General features: G+C 40.3%; 3 protein-coding genes across 3 annotated transcripts in view; 1 reads left to right on the top strand and 2 right to left on the bottom strand.

Moving 5' to 3' along the window:
- LOC139468991 (toll-like receptor 4) overlaps window positions 1-8032 on the bottom strand; it is an 8470-nt gene extending 438 nt beyond the window's left edge. Inside the window, exons 1-2 of the mRNA XM_071251128.1 lie at window positions 7970-8032; window positions 1-2461 (exon numbers count right to left, since the gene is read on the bottom strand). The exon at window positions 1-2461 is cut by the window's left edge and continues 438 nt beyond it. Coding sequence (XP_071107229.1) covers window positions 1-2461; window positions 7970-7997 — 2489 coding nt within the window. The 5' untranslated portion in view covers window positions 7998-8032. The remainder of the gene's footprint in view (window positions 2462-7969) is intronic.
- On the bottom strand, window positions 3041-4872 carry LOC139468902 (uncharacterized). Its single transcript, XM_071251034.1, has 2 exons — window positions 4856-4872; window positions 3041-4467 (listed from the first exon to the last, which is right to left on the bottom strand). Exons 1-2 carry the CDS (start codon window positions 4870-4872, stop codon window positions 3126-3128), a joined length of 1359 nt encoding a protein of 452 aa, XP_071107135.1. The 3' UTR covers window positions 3041-3125.
- A 9311-nt stretch (window positions 8033-17343) lies between the features above and the next one.
- Window positions 17344-19231, top strand: part of LOC139467974 (uncharacterized) — a 116301-nt gene continuing 114413 nt past the window's right edge. The window contains exon 1 of the mRNA XM_071249596.1: window positions 17344-17398. The gene's annotated coding sequence lies outside the window, so the exon portion shown is untranslated. The remainder of the gene's footprint in view (window positions 17399-19231) is intronic.

Below are 19231 nucleotides of genomic sequence, written 5' to 3'. Positions count from 1 at the left end.
GACTCATACATGATGATGATGATGATGTCCCTCCCACTACTGATGCTCTCCATCTGGGCCATACGCAGTTCGTAGGTGCACCAGTAACTGTTGAGAAAGTTCTGGGACAGAACCACCAGAGTCTTCCTGCTCTTCTTGATAGCGCCGACGATGTTTGAAGCAATAGGCTCGCCTGGCATGAAGTCACGGTGGTGGATGTTGAGAGTCATACTGGCATCGTGTTCCAAATGCGCTCTCATGTCATTAATGACAAACCCTCGGTCTTCATCAGCGTAGGAGACAAAGGCGTCGAATGCGAACTGATCTTGCTCTTCTTCAGCGTCGTTGTCCGTCATGTAACGTAACCTTGCAGCGTAATACAGATACCTTAACTTCCATCTGTACCGATAGACGATTGCAGAAACCATCAGTGCAATAACTGCGACGAAGACGGATGCACATCCTAGAGCGAGTCCGAAGTTGTTTTGACACTCTGCAGTTTTCTCATCTATCAGTTTCGCAAAGTCCGCCTTGTTCAGGATGTATCTTCTGCTCGTGTTGGCAATAGGCAGTAGACAATAGTAGCCATTCATATTATCAGGTGTGATCCCCGAAGTTAGCAGCCATTTGAGAAACGGCAGCTGATTGCAGGAACATGATAATGGATTACCTTGAAGATGTAATGTTAAGTTTGGAACCTTCGATTTAATTTCCTTGATATCATCCATGACTTTTCGTGACAACCACGATATTTGGTTGTGTGAACAGTCTATGACCTGTAGATGAATCAAGTGGTTGATTTTGGCGTTAAAGTTGTACATTCCGTTATTTGACACGTTTAAAATTTGTAAGGAATACAGATCGCGTAATACATCACCTCTCAGCCCTTTCAAATCATTATTGGAAATAACCAACTCTGTAAGTTGAGTCAGGTTTTTGAATATTTCACCCTTTTTATCTCTCTGTATCTGCCAACCAAAGAAATTATACGACATGTTCAAGGTGCGAAGGTTCAAGGAGTTTGCGAGTAATGTAGGAGACATTTTCCTGGCTAGATTATTGGATAGATCTATGTATGTAACATTATCCAGCCCTCTTATATATCCATTGTCAAAGATGACAAGATTACTGGACAAATCAAGATAGGATAGATTTGATGCTTCAAAGCGTATTTTCCCGATCTGGAACGCCATTTGTGTGAAGTTCGACACTATCGTCTTCAGATTTGGTGGGAGTGATAAGTTGAAAAGAGGTGAAAAACGATCACTAACTGTCTCTGATTCGTACCAGACACTGCGAGATTGAAGTTCACTTTCCAGAACATCACGTTCGTCTATCTCATCATGGAAACAATACGGTGTCCCAGACTGGGCACACGTTTGGTCATCGACAGTGTCATCGTTTGGAACATTAATGGGGTATGGTTGTCCACTTAACCAAATTTCCTCGAGTCCCGTGAGAGAAGCTAAGTCACGTAGATATTGTCCGTAGCTGAATTTATTCCTCTGGGCCGATACGAATCGTAGAGTCTTGGGCAAATGCTCCAGCGCCTTCATCTCAACATCTACAATTTCGTTATCATCTATGTACAGATTTTCTAGGGAGGTGTTGAAGAGGTGAACAACATGTGCCTTGCGAATTACTACACAACTAGTATGCCTTAACACGATGTGATTGGCTTTCAGGGTTGTGATGTTCGTGAACTGCAGTCCATACGTTCCGATGCCAAATGATTGAAATGTGAGTCTAAAATTACCAGATATATCAAGCGTTCTCAGTTTCCTCAGTTGCGAAAAGGTCTCATTTTCAATATGTAAAATTAAACATTTTGATACATCCAAATATTCCAAGAAAACAGTGTTATTAAATGTAAATGCTGACAGTGTTGTTTGGTTACAAAATCCGATTTTCCCAGAGACGGTAAGATGAGTTAGTTTTGTAAGGTTCCTGAAGCCCGGTCCAAATTCCCCATCTGGAACGCCATTGATGAAGAGAGTTTCCAAGGATGTAAGCCGGCTCAGAGCTTCGTCGGGGTATTCAGTCATACTGTTGTTACTCAGCCAGAGCGTTTTAAGGTTGTGTAACCCTCTGAACGAATTTCTCGTTAATACAGATGGCTCGATAATACTGTGGGATAAATTAAGGAATCTCAAACTGCTCATGTTTTCAAAACCATCTTCCTCGATGGAGTTTACGACATTGTAGGACAGGTCAAGATGCGTCAAATTAGGAAATTTTGCAAATTCAAAGTTGTTTATGCATGATAAATTGTTGTGGTCGAGGAGAAGAATGTTGACTCCATCTGGAATTGTAACGTTTGACAGAGACGTTAGATGTAGAGAGCTGCAGTTGACTAATTTGTTGTCATGACTGACATTACATCTTGGCCGGTCAACATTGCTGATGTCACTTCCCGTGGCCTTGACATTCTGGTTCTCTGAGAGAACGAAAATTCCGCAGATAATGGCAGCATGGATGGTATCTGAAATTAAGGTTATTAAAGATGATCATTGACGTTACCAATTAATAATTCGCACGGAAAGCAGAAATTCAGGACTGACGTGGTCCGGAGTAATGAGTTTATATTGCTTATGGAATTACTTACTATAATTATTTATTAAGTTATCTGTCCCCTATGAACGAAAGGTGTGTGTGTGTGTGCGTGCGTGCGTGCGTGCGTGCGTGTGTGTGTGTGTGTGTGTGTGTGTGTTGTAAAATGGGTTCACTAGCACAAGGCATGTCATGACAGATTCCCTATAGAAGTAATGAAAGAATCTGATGGTCCTTAACTTCATTTGAGGAGCACATATGGAAATACATTTTGGAAAACTGTAATGTTGGAATTAGGGTTCAATAGTAAAAGTTTTAGTTGCTTGCAGCTCGGTTGCGATATAAAGCGATCGATGAATTACAATATAACTAAAACAATAATTATCATAATTTATACCCATTCAAACACATCAATCTGGTATGCTCAAATAATGTGAGCCAAAGAAACTATTGTCTGACGAGCAATCATACTTCTGTTTATTCAGTACATGAGTGGGCCAGCGGCCCATAGTACAATTCGGTTCACCAGACATGTATAAAAATACAACTGTGTACACCTAAATACACAACAGCAAGGCATTCATAGATAAAGAATATTACTTCTGCAAAAATGAATTCCTTAACTTAAAAGCGTGGTAAATATAACAAGCCAGACTTCTAATTGTTGACTGATGCAGAGACGACATAAGTATGTAAAATTGTTCTATTGATGGATTTACATAATATTTTTGAGGAATATATGTCACTCGGAGAGCATAATATTTTTCACAAACCAATACAAAATGGTATTCAGACTCAACATAGCCTGTTTTACAAACCATACATAACCTTCGCTGTCTTGGGATACCAAAATATCTCCCGGTTTCTATGTGGAGCGAGTGGGAGCTAGCTCTAAAACGTGCCAGCGCAATGCGAAACTTATTGATTGTAATAGACGATAAATAAAATTCCCTGCTAAACCTAAATTTATAACAAAGATATGATGAATACTTGGGGCTATTGGTCAAAGCAAAATGCCAATCTTGTTCATAAGAGCATTTTAATCTTTGTATGAACTCATCAATAAATGAAATAGAAATAACAAGATGCTGATTTTCCCATACGTAGCCAAAGCCATAGGCGTACAAAAGTAATTTAACTCTAGAGGCCCAATTAGTCTTACCTGCTATGGCCTGCTGCACAAGCATATTGTAACTTTTTCGTGGATAACGCGAATCGGGCATCTTTAAAATCTTACACCAATAATTCAAGCATCTTTTGAAAGCATAGATATACAAAGGGTATCTCCCACACTCTCCACGCACAACATGATTGGAAGTTGCTGACTTAACTCCTAAAATACGTTTACAAGCAAGTGTATGAACAACTTCAATCTCCTCGCAAAACGATAAAGATAAACCCCAAACTTCTGCACCGTAAAGAAGTACTGGCACAACTTTAGCATCAAAAATTTTAAAGAAAATATTCATAGGAGTAGGTTTAATTAGCTGTAGGGACTTCAAAAGCTTAAACAAAACCTTTTTAGCTTGATTAACAACATTAGATATATGTGCACTCCAAGATAGATTTCGAAAAAATAATACACCAAGGTATTTATATGTAGTTACACATTCCAACAATTTTCCATCGTAAACCCATTTTTCATATTTTGAAAGAACACTCCCATTTTTAAAAACTACTACTTTAGTTTTATCAATATTGACTGTTAATGAATAATCTTTACAATAACATTCTAACACATTGATTCTTTTCTGGAGACCATAAACAGTATCTGCTATGAGAATGACATCATCTGCGAAAAGTAATAAAAACAATTGAACTACATCTGGATGAAATTGGATACCATGTGCGCAACTGGATTCAATATCTATGGCAAGATCATTTATGAACAAGGCAAACAAAATGGGACTAAGGACACATCCTTGACGAACTCCCTTACTGCAGCATACTTATGGATGTTATGATGTAATATGCTTTTCCTGAATGGGGATGTACAATGCTTAACACAACCACGTCACCCCTGTTTCTAGCTAGTGCATTTATTTCCTCCTAGTACCCTGAAGTGATCGTGAACTGTATACGTAGATGCCATACCCCCTGTTTCCAGTACATTTATTTCCTAATAAACTAGTACCTTGAAGTGATCATGAGCTGTATACGTAGATGTCATACCCCCGGTTCTAGTGCATTTATCTCCTAATAAACTAGTACCTTGAAGTGATCATGAGCTGTATACGTAGATGTCATACCCCCGGTTCTAGTGCATTTATTTCCTAATAAACTAGTACCTTGAAGTGATCGTGAACTGTATACGTAGATGTCGTACCCCTTGTTCTGGTGCATTTATCTCCTAATAAACTAGTACCTTGAAGTGATCATGAGCTGTATACGTAGATGTCATGCCCCCGGTTCTAGTGCATTTATTTCCTAATAAACTAGTACCTTGAAGTGATCATGAGCTGTATACGTAGATGTCATACCCCTAGTTCTAGTGCATTTATTTCCTAATAAACTAGTACCTTGAAGTGATCATGAGCTGTATACGTAGATGTCATACCCCCGGTTCTAGTGCATTTATTTCCTAATAAACTTGTACCTTCAAGTGATCATGAACTGTATACGTAGATGTCATACCCCCGGTTCTAGTGCATTTATTTCCTATTAAACTAGTACCTTGAAGTGATCATGAGCTGTATACGTAGATGTCATACCCCTAGTTCTAGTGCATTTATTTCCTAATAAACTAGTACCTTGAAGTGATCATGAACTGTATACGTAGATGTCATACCCCCGGTTCTAGTGCATTTATTTCCTAATAAACTAGTACCTTGAAGTGATCATGAGCTGTATACGTAGATGTCATACCCCCGGTTCTAGTGCATTTATTTCCTAATAAACTAGTACCTTGAAGTGATCATGAGCTGTATACGTAGATGTCATACCCCCGGTTCTAGTGCATTTATTTCCTAATAAACTTGTACCTTCAAGTGATCATGAGCTATATACGTAGTTGTCGTATCCCTGGTTCTAGTGCATTTATTTCCTAATAAACTAGTACCTTGGAGTGATCATGAGCTGTATACGTAGATGTCGTACCCCTGTTTCCAGGGCAATTATTTCCTAATAAACTTTCACCTTGAAGTGTTCATGAACTGTATACGTAGATGTCGTACCCCTGTTTCCAGTGCATTTATTTCCGAATTAACTACACTGAAGTGATCACGGGCTGTAGATGGCGTGCTCCTGTTTAGAGAGCTGATTGATGCAGAGATAGCAGAGCTGTTGATGGACAATGTCCACTTGCACAAAGCGATCTTTGCGCTACGACTATCGTAAGCCCATGTTATAGTATGGGAGTTACGATCATCTCAGCGATAAGATACTTTGTGCAAGTGGGCCGGTTGGAAAGCTATCTTAAGTCTTTGAGGAATACGATCATTATTCAAACAGTTTTATCTGGAATCTACACAAAGGCCTTGGACTTTGTCATTGTCATCGTAGAAATGTTTAGCTCACATCCGTCCAGTCAAGACTGGCGTTTGATTGATTGAAACCATGCTAAAAGTAGTGAGATTCCGTAAGTGGGTCGGGGCGCACAAAAAATAAACTAGTAAATTAAAAGTAATTTGTTTTATTCAAACAAGTTATAATTTGACTTTGGTTTAACATGTTCAAAATTACGTAATTGGGGATAAAAAAGGGGTACGTCGGAATAGTGGTTTACATGCAAACACTGGCCGTCATATCAGAATAAACTGTAGGTTTTCTGCACATAAAAATCGTGAAACCCGTTCAACTCGTGACTATTCGTATTGAACATGGGTGCATCTCTGTATTGGTTAAGCTGCGTCATCATGGGGTTATCATTATGCGAACCTGCACACACGTGAGAGCAGCCAAGTGTGACTTGTTTTATTATTCCTATATTGAGATACCACAAAGCCATCAGGAACGAAACTACACCCATATATAAATGAAGTTTGAAGTGTATTCCAATGTTCAAGACCCGTGAAGATCCGGGGTAGAATAAGTCTTCAGCAAAACATGCTTGCCGTAAGAGGTGACTATGCTTGTCGTAAGCTTTAAGAGGCGACTAACGGGATCGGGTGATGAGGCTCGCTTACTTAGTTGATGCATGTCATCGATCCGAATTGCGTGGATCGATGCTCATAATATGAATCACTAGATTGTCTTGTCCAGACTCGATTATTTACAGACCGCCGTCATATAGCTGGAATATTGCTGAGTGCGGCGTTAAACAACCAACCAACCAACCAACCCATGTTCAACGGTCCTTTGTCTTGTATGGAACAGGATGGAACAAATAGCGATACATCTGGCAAAATCTCCAACACACAAAGCCCACCTGAGTAATATCAGAGATAACGATCCATAGGTATCAAAAGGTATATATGCCAACCACATACATGTATTCCTTGGTTTGGTTCATTATGGCATTCAAAACAAAATTGTGATTAATAATAAATTAAATCTGTTCATGTATAATCTTATGCCGTGGTTAAGGGTATTAATCGTATTAAAAAAAGGCTTTGATCAGATACGTTGGAAAGTTATATATACTTCATTCAGGAAGCAAACTTGAATATTTTCGATTGCTGATATCTCAAATAATGTCTTTGTGGTTTGAATCTGTATGGCTTCATGGTATCCACTTATCACCTGCATTCAACACATGAACTTGTGTGGGACATGGGTGGCCCAGTCGTCTACGGCGCCGCGATTCGCTGTGCAGAGTTGCGTCCCTCTGGCACGCCAGAAACCTATGATTGTGGGTTCGAATCCCGGTTCGCCCCGATTTTGTTTCTAGGTTTGTCAGCACCATACCTGTACTCGTGGGTTTCGCCGAAGTACTAAACGCCTTAAACCTGCATCACTTCGGGCTTTCCTCCCACATTAATCTGACACGCCGTAATATAACTGAAATAATGTTAAAAGCGGCGTTAAACCCAACTCACTCACTAACTCATATGAACTTGTTATTGGTCAGTTTGTGAAGTATACGATCTCGGTACAGTGTAAGGAAAGAGATGTTTGTAATATTGTACTCGGGTCGTATATTCCTACAACTGACTAATAAAAACTTCCTTTTCAAGTGGGAACATCCCTCCTCCCTTCGTCCTCCGTGGAACCCTATATCGGTTCCTAAAGCGTGAAAGCGGGGCGCGTTAATGCGAGAAGGAGCAAAGGCGTCGAAGGCGCGAACAAAGATTTTATAATTTTTAAAAATGAAAATCTGCACCCACTGTTTTCGGAAAAGCTGTTTCCGCCCCTGGGATTGTTCAGTAAACTTCTGTTACATTATACATTTCTGTGTGACAATTTGTAAAATAACGGATCACTCGTTACCAACGGTACATAATTAGTTCACTGGATACATCGAATCACATCGTATTATCATGAAAAGGAAGCGAGGACTTACTGAAAGCCGCCATGATGACACCAGACATCCACTCCAAGCACTTGCCAGCGTCGCAAAAGTGATCTCCTCAAACAGTCACTCTTTATGTGATTGTGAGCGCTGCAACCAGGAAGAGCCGTTATCGGGGGTTTCTGTTTTTTTACTTCCTCGTGTGTGTGTACAATGGACAAACTAGCACAACCTACTTACAGCATGACGTGATTTTCTATTTCTGTGCTAGTATTCATTCGATGGGGATTTTGGAGCACATCATCCCTGCATGAAAGAAGAGAGGGAATGTTTCCAATTGCTACTGTGTGATTAAGGAACATATTGGTCTACGGCACCGTTATTTGCTCTTCAGAGTTGCCTCCCTTAGACGTGCGAGGATTCAAAGATCGCGGATCTGAATTCCTTATTCGTCCTGACTGTGAGCCTTGGTTTGTGGGCACTGGACTCGCGCTCGTGGGTTTCATCAGGATGGTACACATTTGACATTGTTTATTTCCATAAAAAACACTGACGGTGGTACAAGGACTTAAATAGAAGAAAGTCATTTGAAGGACAGAGGCATTCGCATGAGTATGAGAGTACACATGAGAATCCTTTAAGTATACAATAGATAAATCTGCTGAGGTTTCTCAGTCCTGAGACTTTAGGGGTACAAAATAGTTGTTGTAGTTTATGGCTTGAGAGAGAGAGAGAGAGAGAGAGAGAGAGAGAGAGAGAGAGAGAGAGAGAGAGAGAGAGAGAGAGAGAGAGAGAGAGAGAGAGAGAGAGAGAGAGAGAGAGTGTGTTTGTGCGTGTGTGTGTGTGTGTGAGAGAATATACTAATAATTCAATAAGTGGAGTAAGATTGAACGCAGTCTTTATTGGCTAGCTCTTTCAACTCGTACCACGTTACCACGGACCGTTATTTAGAATATATATAAAAGTGTAATGAAAACTTTAACTTATATTGTAGTCCTAGCCGACGCATAACAGTAGTATTTGTGGCGTGATAATGCCTAATATGATGTAATAGTGACAATAGAGGGAGAAGTAAAACGTAGCCCTACGCGACAGCCAACGTTATGCTTTTGACGTCATAAAGCATATGACATCATAGCTAGTGATAATAGTCCATTCGTAAGTATATATATATATATATATATACACACACACACACACACACACACACACACACACACACACTCTGAGGTAGAAGACAAAGGTATACATAAGAACGAGACGCGAGATTCTGACTACAGACAAAGGTACATATGCGAGAGACACTTGAATGTCCAACTGTGTAGACAAGGGTAAACTTGGATGACACCCAGGTGTCTGACTGTACAGGTACATGAGTCCTAATTGTTAATATGTGGATATAAGGGTATATCGGAATGAACCCTACATGCGGGTGTTGACTATTCCAGGAAACAATGTACCACCAGTTTGTTTTGATGATGTTTGACGACATACATAGGAACCTGATGATTTCACAGTGAAATCCACATGTAAACGGAGACAAATACAACTAAATCCTGCAAAACCAAAAACTATTATTCTGAGATATTCTCCTAAAAAATGATATTTTGTAACATAAGTGGAAGTAAAAATAGAATGCGATCGTGTTATCAGATGTTAATTTTTCCTCGTGTCGATTTTAGTGACGGGTACCCTGTTATATTGTTCATAACATGTAGCGTAATGGCGTGACTTCATGATGTTAAGGCGGCAATTTGATTGGATAGCCTGCTCCGGGGGTCACAGGGAAGTAATACATCCCATTTGGTTCATTGGACGGGGAGAGGCGTTAGTGGGACACGGGGAAGTACCTTTAAATGAGTTTCGACAGAGCAGACAGTAAAAGTGTGCAACAGAATGCGGTAATCGATACTGACTATGATTTTTTGTGCTTTCGGATCAAACAAATGTGAAGATATTGTTTCTCTAGTCCATGTCCGTACTTTGTATAACAGAAAATTAAATTACAGGTATTCGTGTACCAAACGAATTTATAATTTATTATACGTGAAAGTGTTCATAGGTGTTCGGTATTATGAAGGCCTGACATTTGGCAAACACGATTACGTGTTATAACTATCTGTGTACAAGGGTTTTACATGGGTACGGGTCGGACTATAACTGATACATGAGTATAGCGCGACCGTAGGTCCACATCCCCGAGGAATACACAATACACAAGCAAAAACAGATACGCACATTCACGCACGCACGCGCTCACACGTGTAAACGCAATCGCACTCACATGAGCACCCATCGTGTGATCGTCTGATCATAGGTTTTCCGGCGGACATCATACGTTTTCCGACGATTACTTGCTCTAAACCAAGGGGTGTGACGTCACACAGACATGGTAAATATTCCGATGATAACCTGTTTATAAGATAAAGTCGTCTTTGATTAAATGAGTTAGATGTTTTACAGTTGTTCTTCTGATTAAATTACAAATATTTGTAAAGCATCCGAAAACTTTATATAAAGTTATATATAACATTTGTAACGAACTACATTGGGTTATTATGACGATGACTTGATGAATACAATAGCCCAGTGCCTCAACTGAAAATCTTGCAAAGTCATCTATTCAGGAAATATTACCGTATTCGACGTTATAAGCGCCCCGCTCTAATAAGCGCCCACGGCGATATTTGCTAATATATTGGCTAGTGAACAATTCCATTTGGCACCCCTTCCGATTGATCTATGTACACAAGACTTATTTATTCATGTATAATACGCACTCGTGTGTTATATGCACCCTTAATCAGGGGCAAATAAATTCTGGAAAAACACATCTGTCGTATATGAACATTTCAGGCTGTCAGCATAAACCACGAAATTTATCTTTCAACTCTGTTTTTTTCACCAAAATAATATTTTCTAATAAGAGCCCCCTATTTGTAATTTTGAGAGCGTCCTGGGCGCTTATTACGTCGAATACGGTATCCTAGAGTTGTGATGAGTGTAGACATGTGGTGAATCAAACCTGGGTCTTCCGTGTGACAAGCTAACACGTGGTCCACTGGGCTCCTCTAACGCGACATTTCTGGGTATAAACTGCCGCCAATACAAGCAAATTTAAATTGTTATCGTCAAACTTGACTTTCTCTGCTTGAACCACATGGGGTAAAAATCCGTCAATAGGTCGAAATAGGTCGCGAAAATAAAAGTGTTAGAAAAAAAGCAGGAGAGAATGGCGCGATGAATAAAGAATGAAAGAAATATGTTATTTGAGTTGTTTCTACTTTGTAATTGTTTAAAAATATATATTAAATTTTATTTTATGTTTGTGAAATCTTGGCTGGATGGCTCTGTGAAACAAGTACTCAGTCCTACTACGTACCTCAGTTTCCCGTCAATTACAGTAAAGTACGGTTATAACGAACTCAAAGGGACTACTAATTTTAGTTCGTTATAACCGAAGTTCGTTATAAGCATATATACAGCTTAACTACAGCTAATAGTCGGGACCAAAAAAGTAAGTTCGTTATATCCGTCAGTTCGTTATAAGCGTGTTCGTTATAACCGTAGTTTACTGTATTTTAAAGTTGTGCCGCTGTCATTCCACTGGTCAACTTGATTCCCCCCCCCCCCCCCCCCCCCCCTTATGGTTGCCAAGAACAAGATCTTTGTAAAGGAAACACCGTTAATAATGACCGAAGCATGGCATAACTTAGTGGGATTATCCAGGTCACCTTACCATCGTTTGCGTCAAATTTAAACATATGCCCATATGTCTACGCGAAAATGTACTCGGTCATGAGCAATCACACTTTGTAAAACTCTCTCGATCCTGCATATATTTGATCCAGGATATGAAAAATAGTTCGCATGACAAATATACTTCAGTACATTTACGCACGTGTCCAAAGATATGCGACCGCCTCCGTGGTTTTGTGGATAAAGCGTCTGCCCGGAGAGCGAAAGAAGTTTGGTTCGATTCCCCACCACGTCATACCAAAAGACGTGAAAAGATGGTATCCTGTCTGGAGCTTGGCATTAAGGGGCTATCACAAGGAGTGGTCGGCTCGGGGTCAGTATACTGATCCTTAGTGGGGTATCCATGTATGTATCAAAATAATTGAAATAACGCGGAAATAATCGAAGTAAAGAGAACGAACTCGAAATGTCGAGAAAATAACTGAAATAACGGCTCACGGTATAAAACCTAACACGGGAGGCATAAAACCCAATGTGCACCTCGTGGTACTGCTATAACGTATAATATTACATAGTAGATGTAATTTATTGACATGTGAGAATCCTCATCCTTTGTGATGGAAGAATTACAGTCGAACATGTCTTGCTTGACAGCATAGATTTTTCCTAACAAGGGATAACTACTTCAAAGTTTCATCTATAAAAGATCTTTTAAAGATAAGTTCTCTAATATAAGTTACTTCTTGTTTTTTAAGTAATTAAATTAACTGATAGTTTTTGATGAACAAAGAGTGTGATTCAAAGTATTTTTATGCATGCCAGACGTTTAAACGTAACGACTGAAGTCATAGGTACCATGCAGGTAGCAGAGGTATAAGTACACACAATTCCCAGTATGGTGGCCTTACTTCGGTAATATACAATTAATAATTTGGGGTTATATGTGTTTTATATTGCCGGAAAAAACGGACACTCTACCTTTCCCATACAACGTGTGTCCACAAGAAGGTTAAGATAGAGGTACGAAATCAATATCAATATTTTTTTATTCCAGATAATTTAGCTCATTAATCGAAGATTACATATCCGGGAGCTTTATATATAAAGAATATCCACGAAGAGAGCTGTATAACAACATATCCCTGCATGGATCTGTATATCAGAATATCCCTGCATGGATCTGTATATCAGAATATCCCTGTGATGTTGTATATCAGAATATCCCTGGAGAGAACTGTATATCAGAATATCCATGTTACAAGCTCAGTATCAGAATATTCCCGTAAGGAGCTGCATTTAAGAAATATTCGACGGTTGTGAACTGGTTATCGTACAATAATACACTGAAGGGAGAATAAACCATGAGGGGCGCAGATTTCAATATTATGTACAGCCTCTTAAGGATGCTGACTCCCTGAATACAATCCGACCCCGACATGGTATGGGAACTTACTGATTTTACGAAACTTGTGTCAGAAGCCATAACACCCACATTGATATCATGAATGTTCCAGACAGGTGAGGTAAAATAGGGTTTAAGATGTGTGTGTGTGTGTGTGTGTGTGTGTGTGTGTGTGTGTGTGAGTGAGTGTGTGAGTGAGTGTGTGTGAGAGTGAGTGAGTGAGTGTGAGTGTGTGTGTGAGTGTGTGTGAGTGTTTGTGTGTGAGTGTGAGTGTGAGTGTGAGTGTGTGTGTGTTTGTGTGTGTGTGTGAGTGTGTGTGTGAGTGTGTGTGTGTGTGTGTGTGTGTGTGTGTGTGTGTGTGTGTGTGTGTGTGTGTGCGTTTGTGTCCCACCGAGATAGCACGCCACAGTTCAACACGGATACCCCACGTAGACACAATATACGACCAGTCTATGTTTTATGCCATTGGGGTAGAGTAACAACGAGTAACATATTTTGAGTGTGTGAGTGTGAGTGTGTGTGTGTGTGTGTGTGTGTTAGTGTGAGTGTGAGTGAGTGAGTGTGAGTGTGTTTGTTTTTGTGTGTGTGAATGTTCCAGACAGGTGAGGTAAAATAGGGTTTAAGATGTGTGTGTGTGTGTGTGTGTGTGTGTGAGTGTGTGAGTGAGTGTGTGTGAGAGTGAGTGTGAGTGTGTGTGTGTGAGAGTGTGTGTGAGTGTTTGTGTGTGAGTGTGAGTGTGTGTGTGTGTGTGAGTGTGAGTGTGTGTGTGTGTGTGTGTCCCACCGAGATAGCACGCCACAGTTCAACACGGATACCCCACGTAGACACAATATACGACCAGTCTATGTTTTATGCCATTGGGGTAGAGTAACAACGAGTAACATATTTTGAGTGTGTGAGTGTGTGTGTGTGTGTGTGTGTGTGTGTGTGTTAGTGTGAGTGTGAGTGAGTGAGTGTGAGTGTGTTTGTTTTTGTGTGTGTGTGAGTGTGAGTGAGAGTGAGAGTGAGTGTGAGTGTGTGTGTGAGTGTATGTGTGAGTGCGTGCGTGCGTGTGTGTGTGTGTGTGTGTGTGTGTGTGTCCCACCGAGATAGCACGCCGCAGTTCATCACGGATACCCCACGTAGACACAATGTACGACCAGTCTATGTTTTATGCCATTGGGGTAGAGTAACAACGAGTACATATTTTGTTTTGGTTTGACGCGGCCTGGGATCTGACCTTCCACTCCCCGGGCAGACACTCTGTCCACTAGACCACAGAGGTGCCCTTGTATTAGAAAGATTATGTGGAGTGTGATAAAGCATGCACATTAGTAATATGTTTAGCACAGGATATCGAGCGGATACAGAATATTAATTTCCAGCCTTTTAAATAATTAATACTGCTTGGATAGTGAAGCCAACATATGACGTCAATGGTTGATCGACGATGCATATTTAAAGGTGCAGTGACGAATAAGTATTTGCTTGATGTTCGACGTCGCACACATCAATCTTCAGCTATAACAATCGGGGAGGAATAAAGGATATTAAACGAGGGTTTGACAACTACGCTGTATATCTCATCGAGTGGAGTGATGATATTTGATATTTTCAAAAGTGGCATATAGTTTTCCTCCGTGGCAGCAATAGATGTCTCAACTCGATGAATTTCCACCCTTAGAAGGTGCGGAGTTGCGTCCCTTAGGACAGAAACGTATGGTTGTGGGCTCAAATCGGAGATTCGCCCTGCTGACGTTTCTAAGATTGTCAGTATGATAACAGTGCTCTGGGATTTCTTCGAAGTGGTAATTTTCATGAAAGACCAGCATCACTTTGGGCATTCCTCCCCATATAGCTTTGATATCACTGAAATACATGTATCGTTCAAAGAGGCTTGAAACCAAACTTATCTTACTGATTCACTCATTCAAATAGTTAAATCAATTCCCCTGAGGCTATAACAAAACATGTGTCTATATTGAACACAATGTGATCACCACAATTACCCTCTCAAGAACCCGTGAAGATCCGGGGTAGAATAGGTCTTCAGCAACCCATCCTTGCCGTAAAAGGCGACTATGCTTGTCGTAAGCTTAAGCTTAAGGGGCGACTAACGGGATTTGGTGGTCAGGCTCGCTGACTTGGTTGATGCATGTCATGGTATCCCAATTGCGTGGGCCGATGCTCATAATATTAATCACTGGAATGTTTTGTCCAGACTCGATTATTTACAGACCGCCGTCATAAAGCTGGAATATTGCTGAGTGCGGCGTTAAACAACCAACCAACCAACCCTCCCAAGATACATCGTACCGGAATATTTTCACAACTTGTTCAAAAAGATCTTGAGATCACAAGTGACATGCAGATTCATCACAGTATTGCTCACATTAACTTACCTCTTTCCTAAAGAGTTTCCACGCGTGTTTCGCCAGAACAAAATCGGTGAGATGCGATGAATCCGCAAACATACCGCTGTAATTCAAAATCGCACTGCGGTAAGACGGCAATCATACTTCGGTAATTCAATATCGTACTGCGGTAATACGGAAATCGTACCTCGGTAATTCAATATTGTACTGCGGTAATAAGGCAATCGTACATCGGAAATCGTATTGTTCTGCGGTAATTCTTGATATCGGATTGTGGTAATTCCGTTATCGTACCGTCGTAATTCCGCAGTCTTACCGCAGTAATTCATCAATCGACTGTATAGCGGTTATTCTGCAATATTAACACAGTAATTCCTACAGCATACTGTGGTAATTCAGCAAATCGTGCCGCGAAAGCTTTGCCAATCGGTTAGTAGTTGTGAGAAGTTTTCTCATTTTCCACATATATATGTATATAAAAAATGCAATACGTCCCTAGGATTACTGGGGCCATGAGCAGCCCATTCGTCCTAGGCGACGCAATTCGCTGTTGAGAGTTGCTTCCATTGGGCACTCCAGAAAACTATGATTGCAGGTTCGAATCCCGGTTCATACATCATACCCGTGCTCGTGGGTTTCGCCAAAATGGCAAACGTCTGACCTGCATCACTTCGGGCTTTCCTTCCACGGTAAGCATACTCGCCGTGATATTACTGGAATTCTGTTGAAAGCGGCATTAAACCCAAGTCACTAACTCACTCACTCACTCAATAATCCTAAATCTTTCCACATATAAATATTGATTTTCTTCCAAAAGTACTAATAAACAATGGCTACACTCCGAGAGCAGCCTGACGAATTTTGCTGCTATGATTTACAGCTAAACACAAGGCGTCAGTAACGAATTATCAAATATTTATGATGCAAAGGTCAAGTCTTATGTCTTGAACGGATTTAACACTTTAGCAGTACTACTTAGCTACAAGGAAGTATTTCCAAATCCTTAGAAGATGTTACCTATAACTGGCCCAACCTGTCTGTTCCTAAGACACTGGGTAAACACAACACAGGTTATCAGAGGAGGTAAATTATGTGTAATCATTCAAGATTGAAATGAATATAACATACAGTAGTGGTATTGTTTACTTTGTTCTTCTCTAACCTAATGTTTGCTTGAGCTATTCAACCAGACATCGTGTACACAAATTAGATATACAAACATGTGCTGCATGTCATGCCAATATTCAATAACATATTATACTATTCTTGAAATGGAATTTCCATTTCCGTCCTTACGTATTGTTAAGTCCTTGAATATAGTTAATGATGGACTATATATCTCCCCATCCACCAACTGTCAGACATGGTAACCATGGTAACCACAGTTTATAAGACTATTATTTGCATTAATTTTTTTTATGATATCTCAGTGTGCTAGCACTATAAATCGGCATCAGTCGGACTAGTACAAGCAGCCACACACACACACACACACACACACACACACACACATGTGCATGCACGTCGCTATATAAGTGCAATAATCTTGGCCGCGACGTTAAACCCCATTTCACCTCACCACCACATTCATCCGACATAATATTTGGTGTCATAACGAGACACTGTACGAATGGAAGATGCAGTCGGAATAAATGTGCCCTGATTCACTTTAATTAGTGGTTAGCCGAGCGAACATTTTAAACCAGTGAATACAATGGCGAGACAGGCAACTAATATATCACGGCAGCTGCTCAGGATGAATAGGAAGCACACTGCTCAAAACCTGGCGTGTTTTATTTTATAAATGGATCATTAAATTAATTTTCACATAATAAAAAAGTAGTTTCCAACTGATGCACAACCAATGACAATATAGATAAACGAGCACGTGGCACATTGTTTTGTGGGATGCGTTAAGCTTAATAGAGAACCCAACCAAACTAATGTCTCATACGCACGAGGACATTGCTGTTTACAAGACGTGTGAAAAGGGATATATATGACATATCTAAGTCTGAAGATACAGTAAGTCACATTACTTCGAATTCTCTTTATGTTACTTTCTCTCAATTTAAGACTCTGTCGACCACAGTGAAATGTTTTAATTACGAATCTAAGATAAAAAAAATAATGCAAAAAAGGTATGAAGAGAATCGTCAGTGAGTGAGTGAGTGAATGAGTGAGTTGGGTTTAACGCCGCTTTTAACAGTATTCCAGTCATATCACGTCGTGTGTCAGCTTAAAGTGGGAGGAGAGCCCGAAGTGATGCAGGTCTTAGACGTTTACATCTTCGGTGACACCCACGAGCACAGGTATGGTGCTGACAAACCTAGAAACATAATCGGGGCGAACCGGGATTTGATCCCACACTCATAGGTTTCTGGCGTTCTCAATGGACGCAACTCTGCACAGCGAATTGCGGCACCTTTGACGAGTGGGCCTCCCGTGCCCCCAATAAGTAACACAAGTACACAGTGCGTATGCATTAGATAGATGCATTGGGTTATGCATACATATATTTACATAGATTCGATGGACTGGTTACAAGTAGATTTGTTTCAGAATTTAAATCAATTTGTCGTGTCTTTCTTGGAACTGATGAATACATTAAAATCTGGTATGAACTACTATTTGTGCGTCGCCGTAACTGTATAAGATGGTGGCTCCAGTAGATTGTATTTGAAAGATATAAAATATAGTTAACTTAGTTCAAGTTGATACTGGTTTTCCACTAATCATATATACTTGGAACACATATGTTTACATACTGTGTGACGTTATGCATCGGCCCTCTCGACTTGGACCTTTCACTGTTTCATGAATGACTTTCTGCACTTGTCTAACGTTTTTCGTAGAGTTTGTAAAATGTAAAAGACCTAGTTTCAGACATGTACATTGCATGTGTTTTATGTTACATATAAGCAGCGTTTCATTAAATATATGACAGCAACGCCAGAGAATACCCAGTCTCGACTATTCGCCGAAACAAAATTCTTTATTTGAATGGATAAGTGAAAGTCAGTGAGGACACCAGGTGTTGGCTGAAAGGGTAAGCATGTACTGCCCTACCTGAAGCACCTTCCCCTCACACAATTTGCATTAAAAAGGTAGTGTTCATACTTATTTCACACCTACCCCCTATGTCCTATCTAGGTCTATCTCCCTGTGTCCGTGCATGTGTCTTCCCCCTGTGTCCATGCATGTGTCTACCTCCCGCTGTCCATGCATGTGTCTACCTCCCTGTGTCTATGCATGTGTCTACCTCCCTGTGTCCATGCATGTGTCTACCTCCCTGTGTCAATGCATGTGTCTGCCTCTCTGTATCCATGAATATGCCTGTGTATCTGTGTCTATGCATGTGTCTAACTCTCTGTATCCATGAATATGCCTGTGTATCTGTGTCCATGCAATTGTCCATCTCTATCTGTCCATGAATATGACTGTGTTCATGTGTCCATGCATGTGTCTATCTATCTGTGTCCATGAATATGCCTGAGTGTGTATCTGTGTCCATGCATGTGTCTATATCTCTGTATCCATGAATATGACTGTGTTTATGTGTCCATGCATGTGTCTATCTCTCTGTGTCCATGAATATGCCTGAGTGTGTTTATGTGTCCATGCATTTGTCTATCCTTCTGTATCCATGAATATGCCTGTGTATCTGTGTCCATGCATGTGTCTGTCTCTCTGTATCCATGAATATGACTGTGTTTATGTGTCCATGCATGTGTCTATCTCTCTGTATCCATGAATATGCCTGTGTATATGTGTCCATGCATGTGTCTAACTCTCTGTATCCATGAATATGCCTGTGTATCTGTGTCCATGCATGTATCTATCCTTCTGTATCCATGA

The sequence above is a fragment of the Haliotis cracherodii genome, unplaced genomic scaffold (assembly GCF_022045235.1).
Source record: "Haliotis cracherodii isolate W230 unplaced genomic scaffold, xgHalCrac1.p SCAF_2, whole genome shotgun sequence".
Classification (NCBI taxonomy): Eukaryota; Metazoa; Mollusca; class Gastropoda; order Lepetellida; family Haliotidae; genus Haliotis; species Haliotis cracherodii.
Note: the sequence above shows the minus strand (reverse complement) of the source record. Positions and strands in the feature narration are given on the sequence as shown.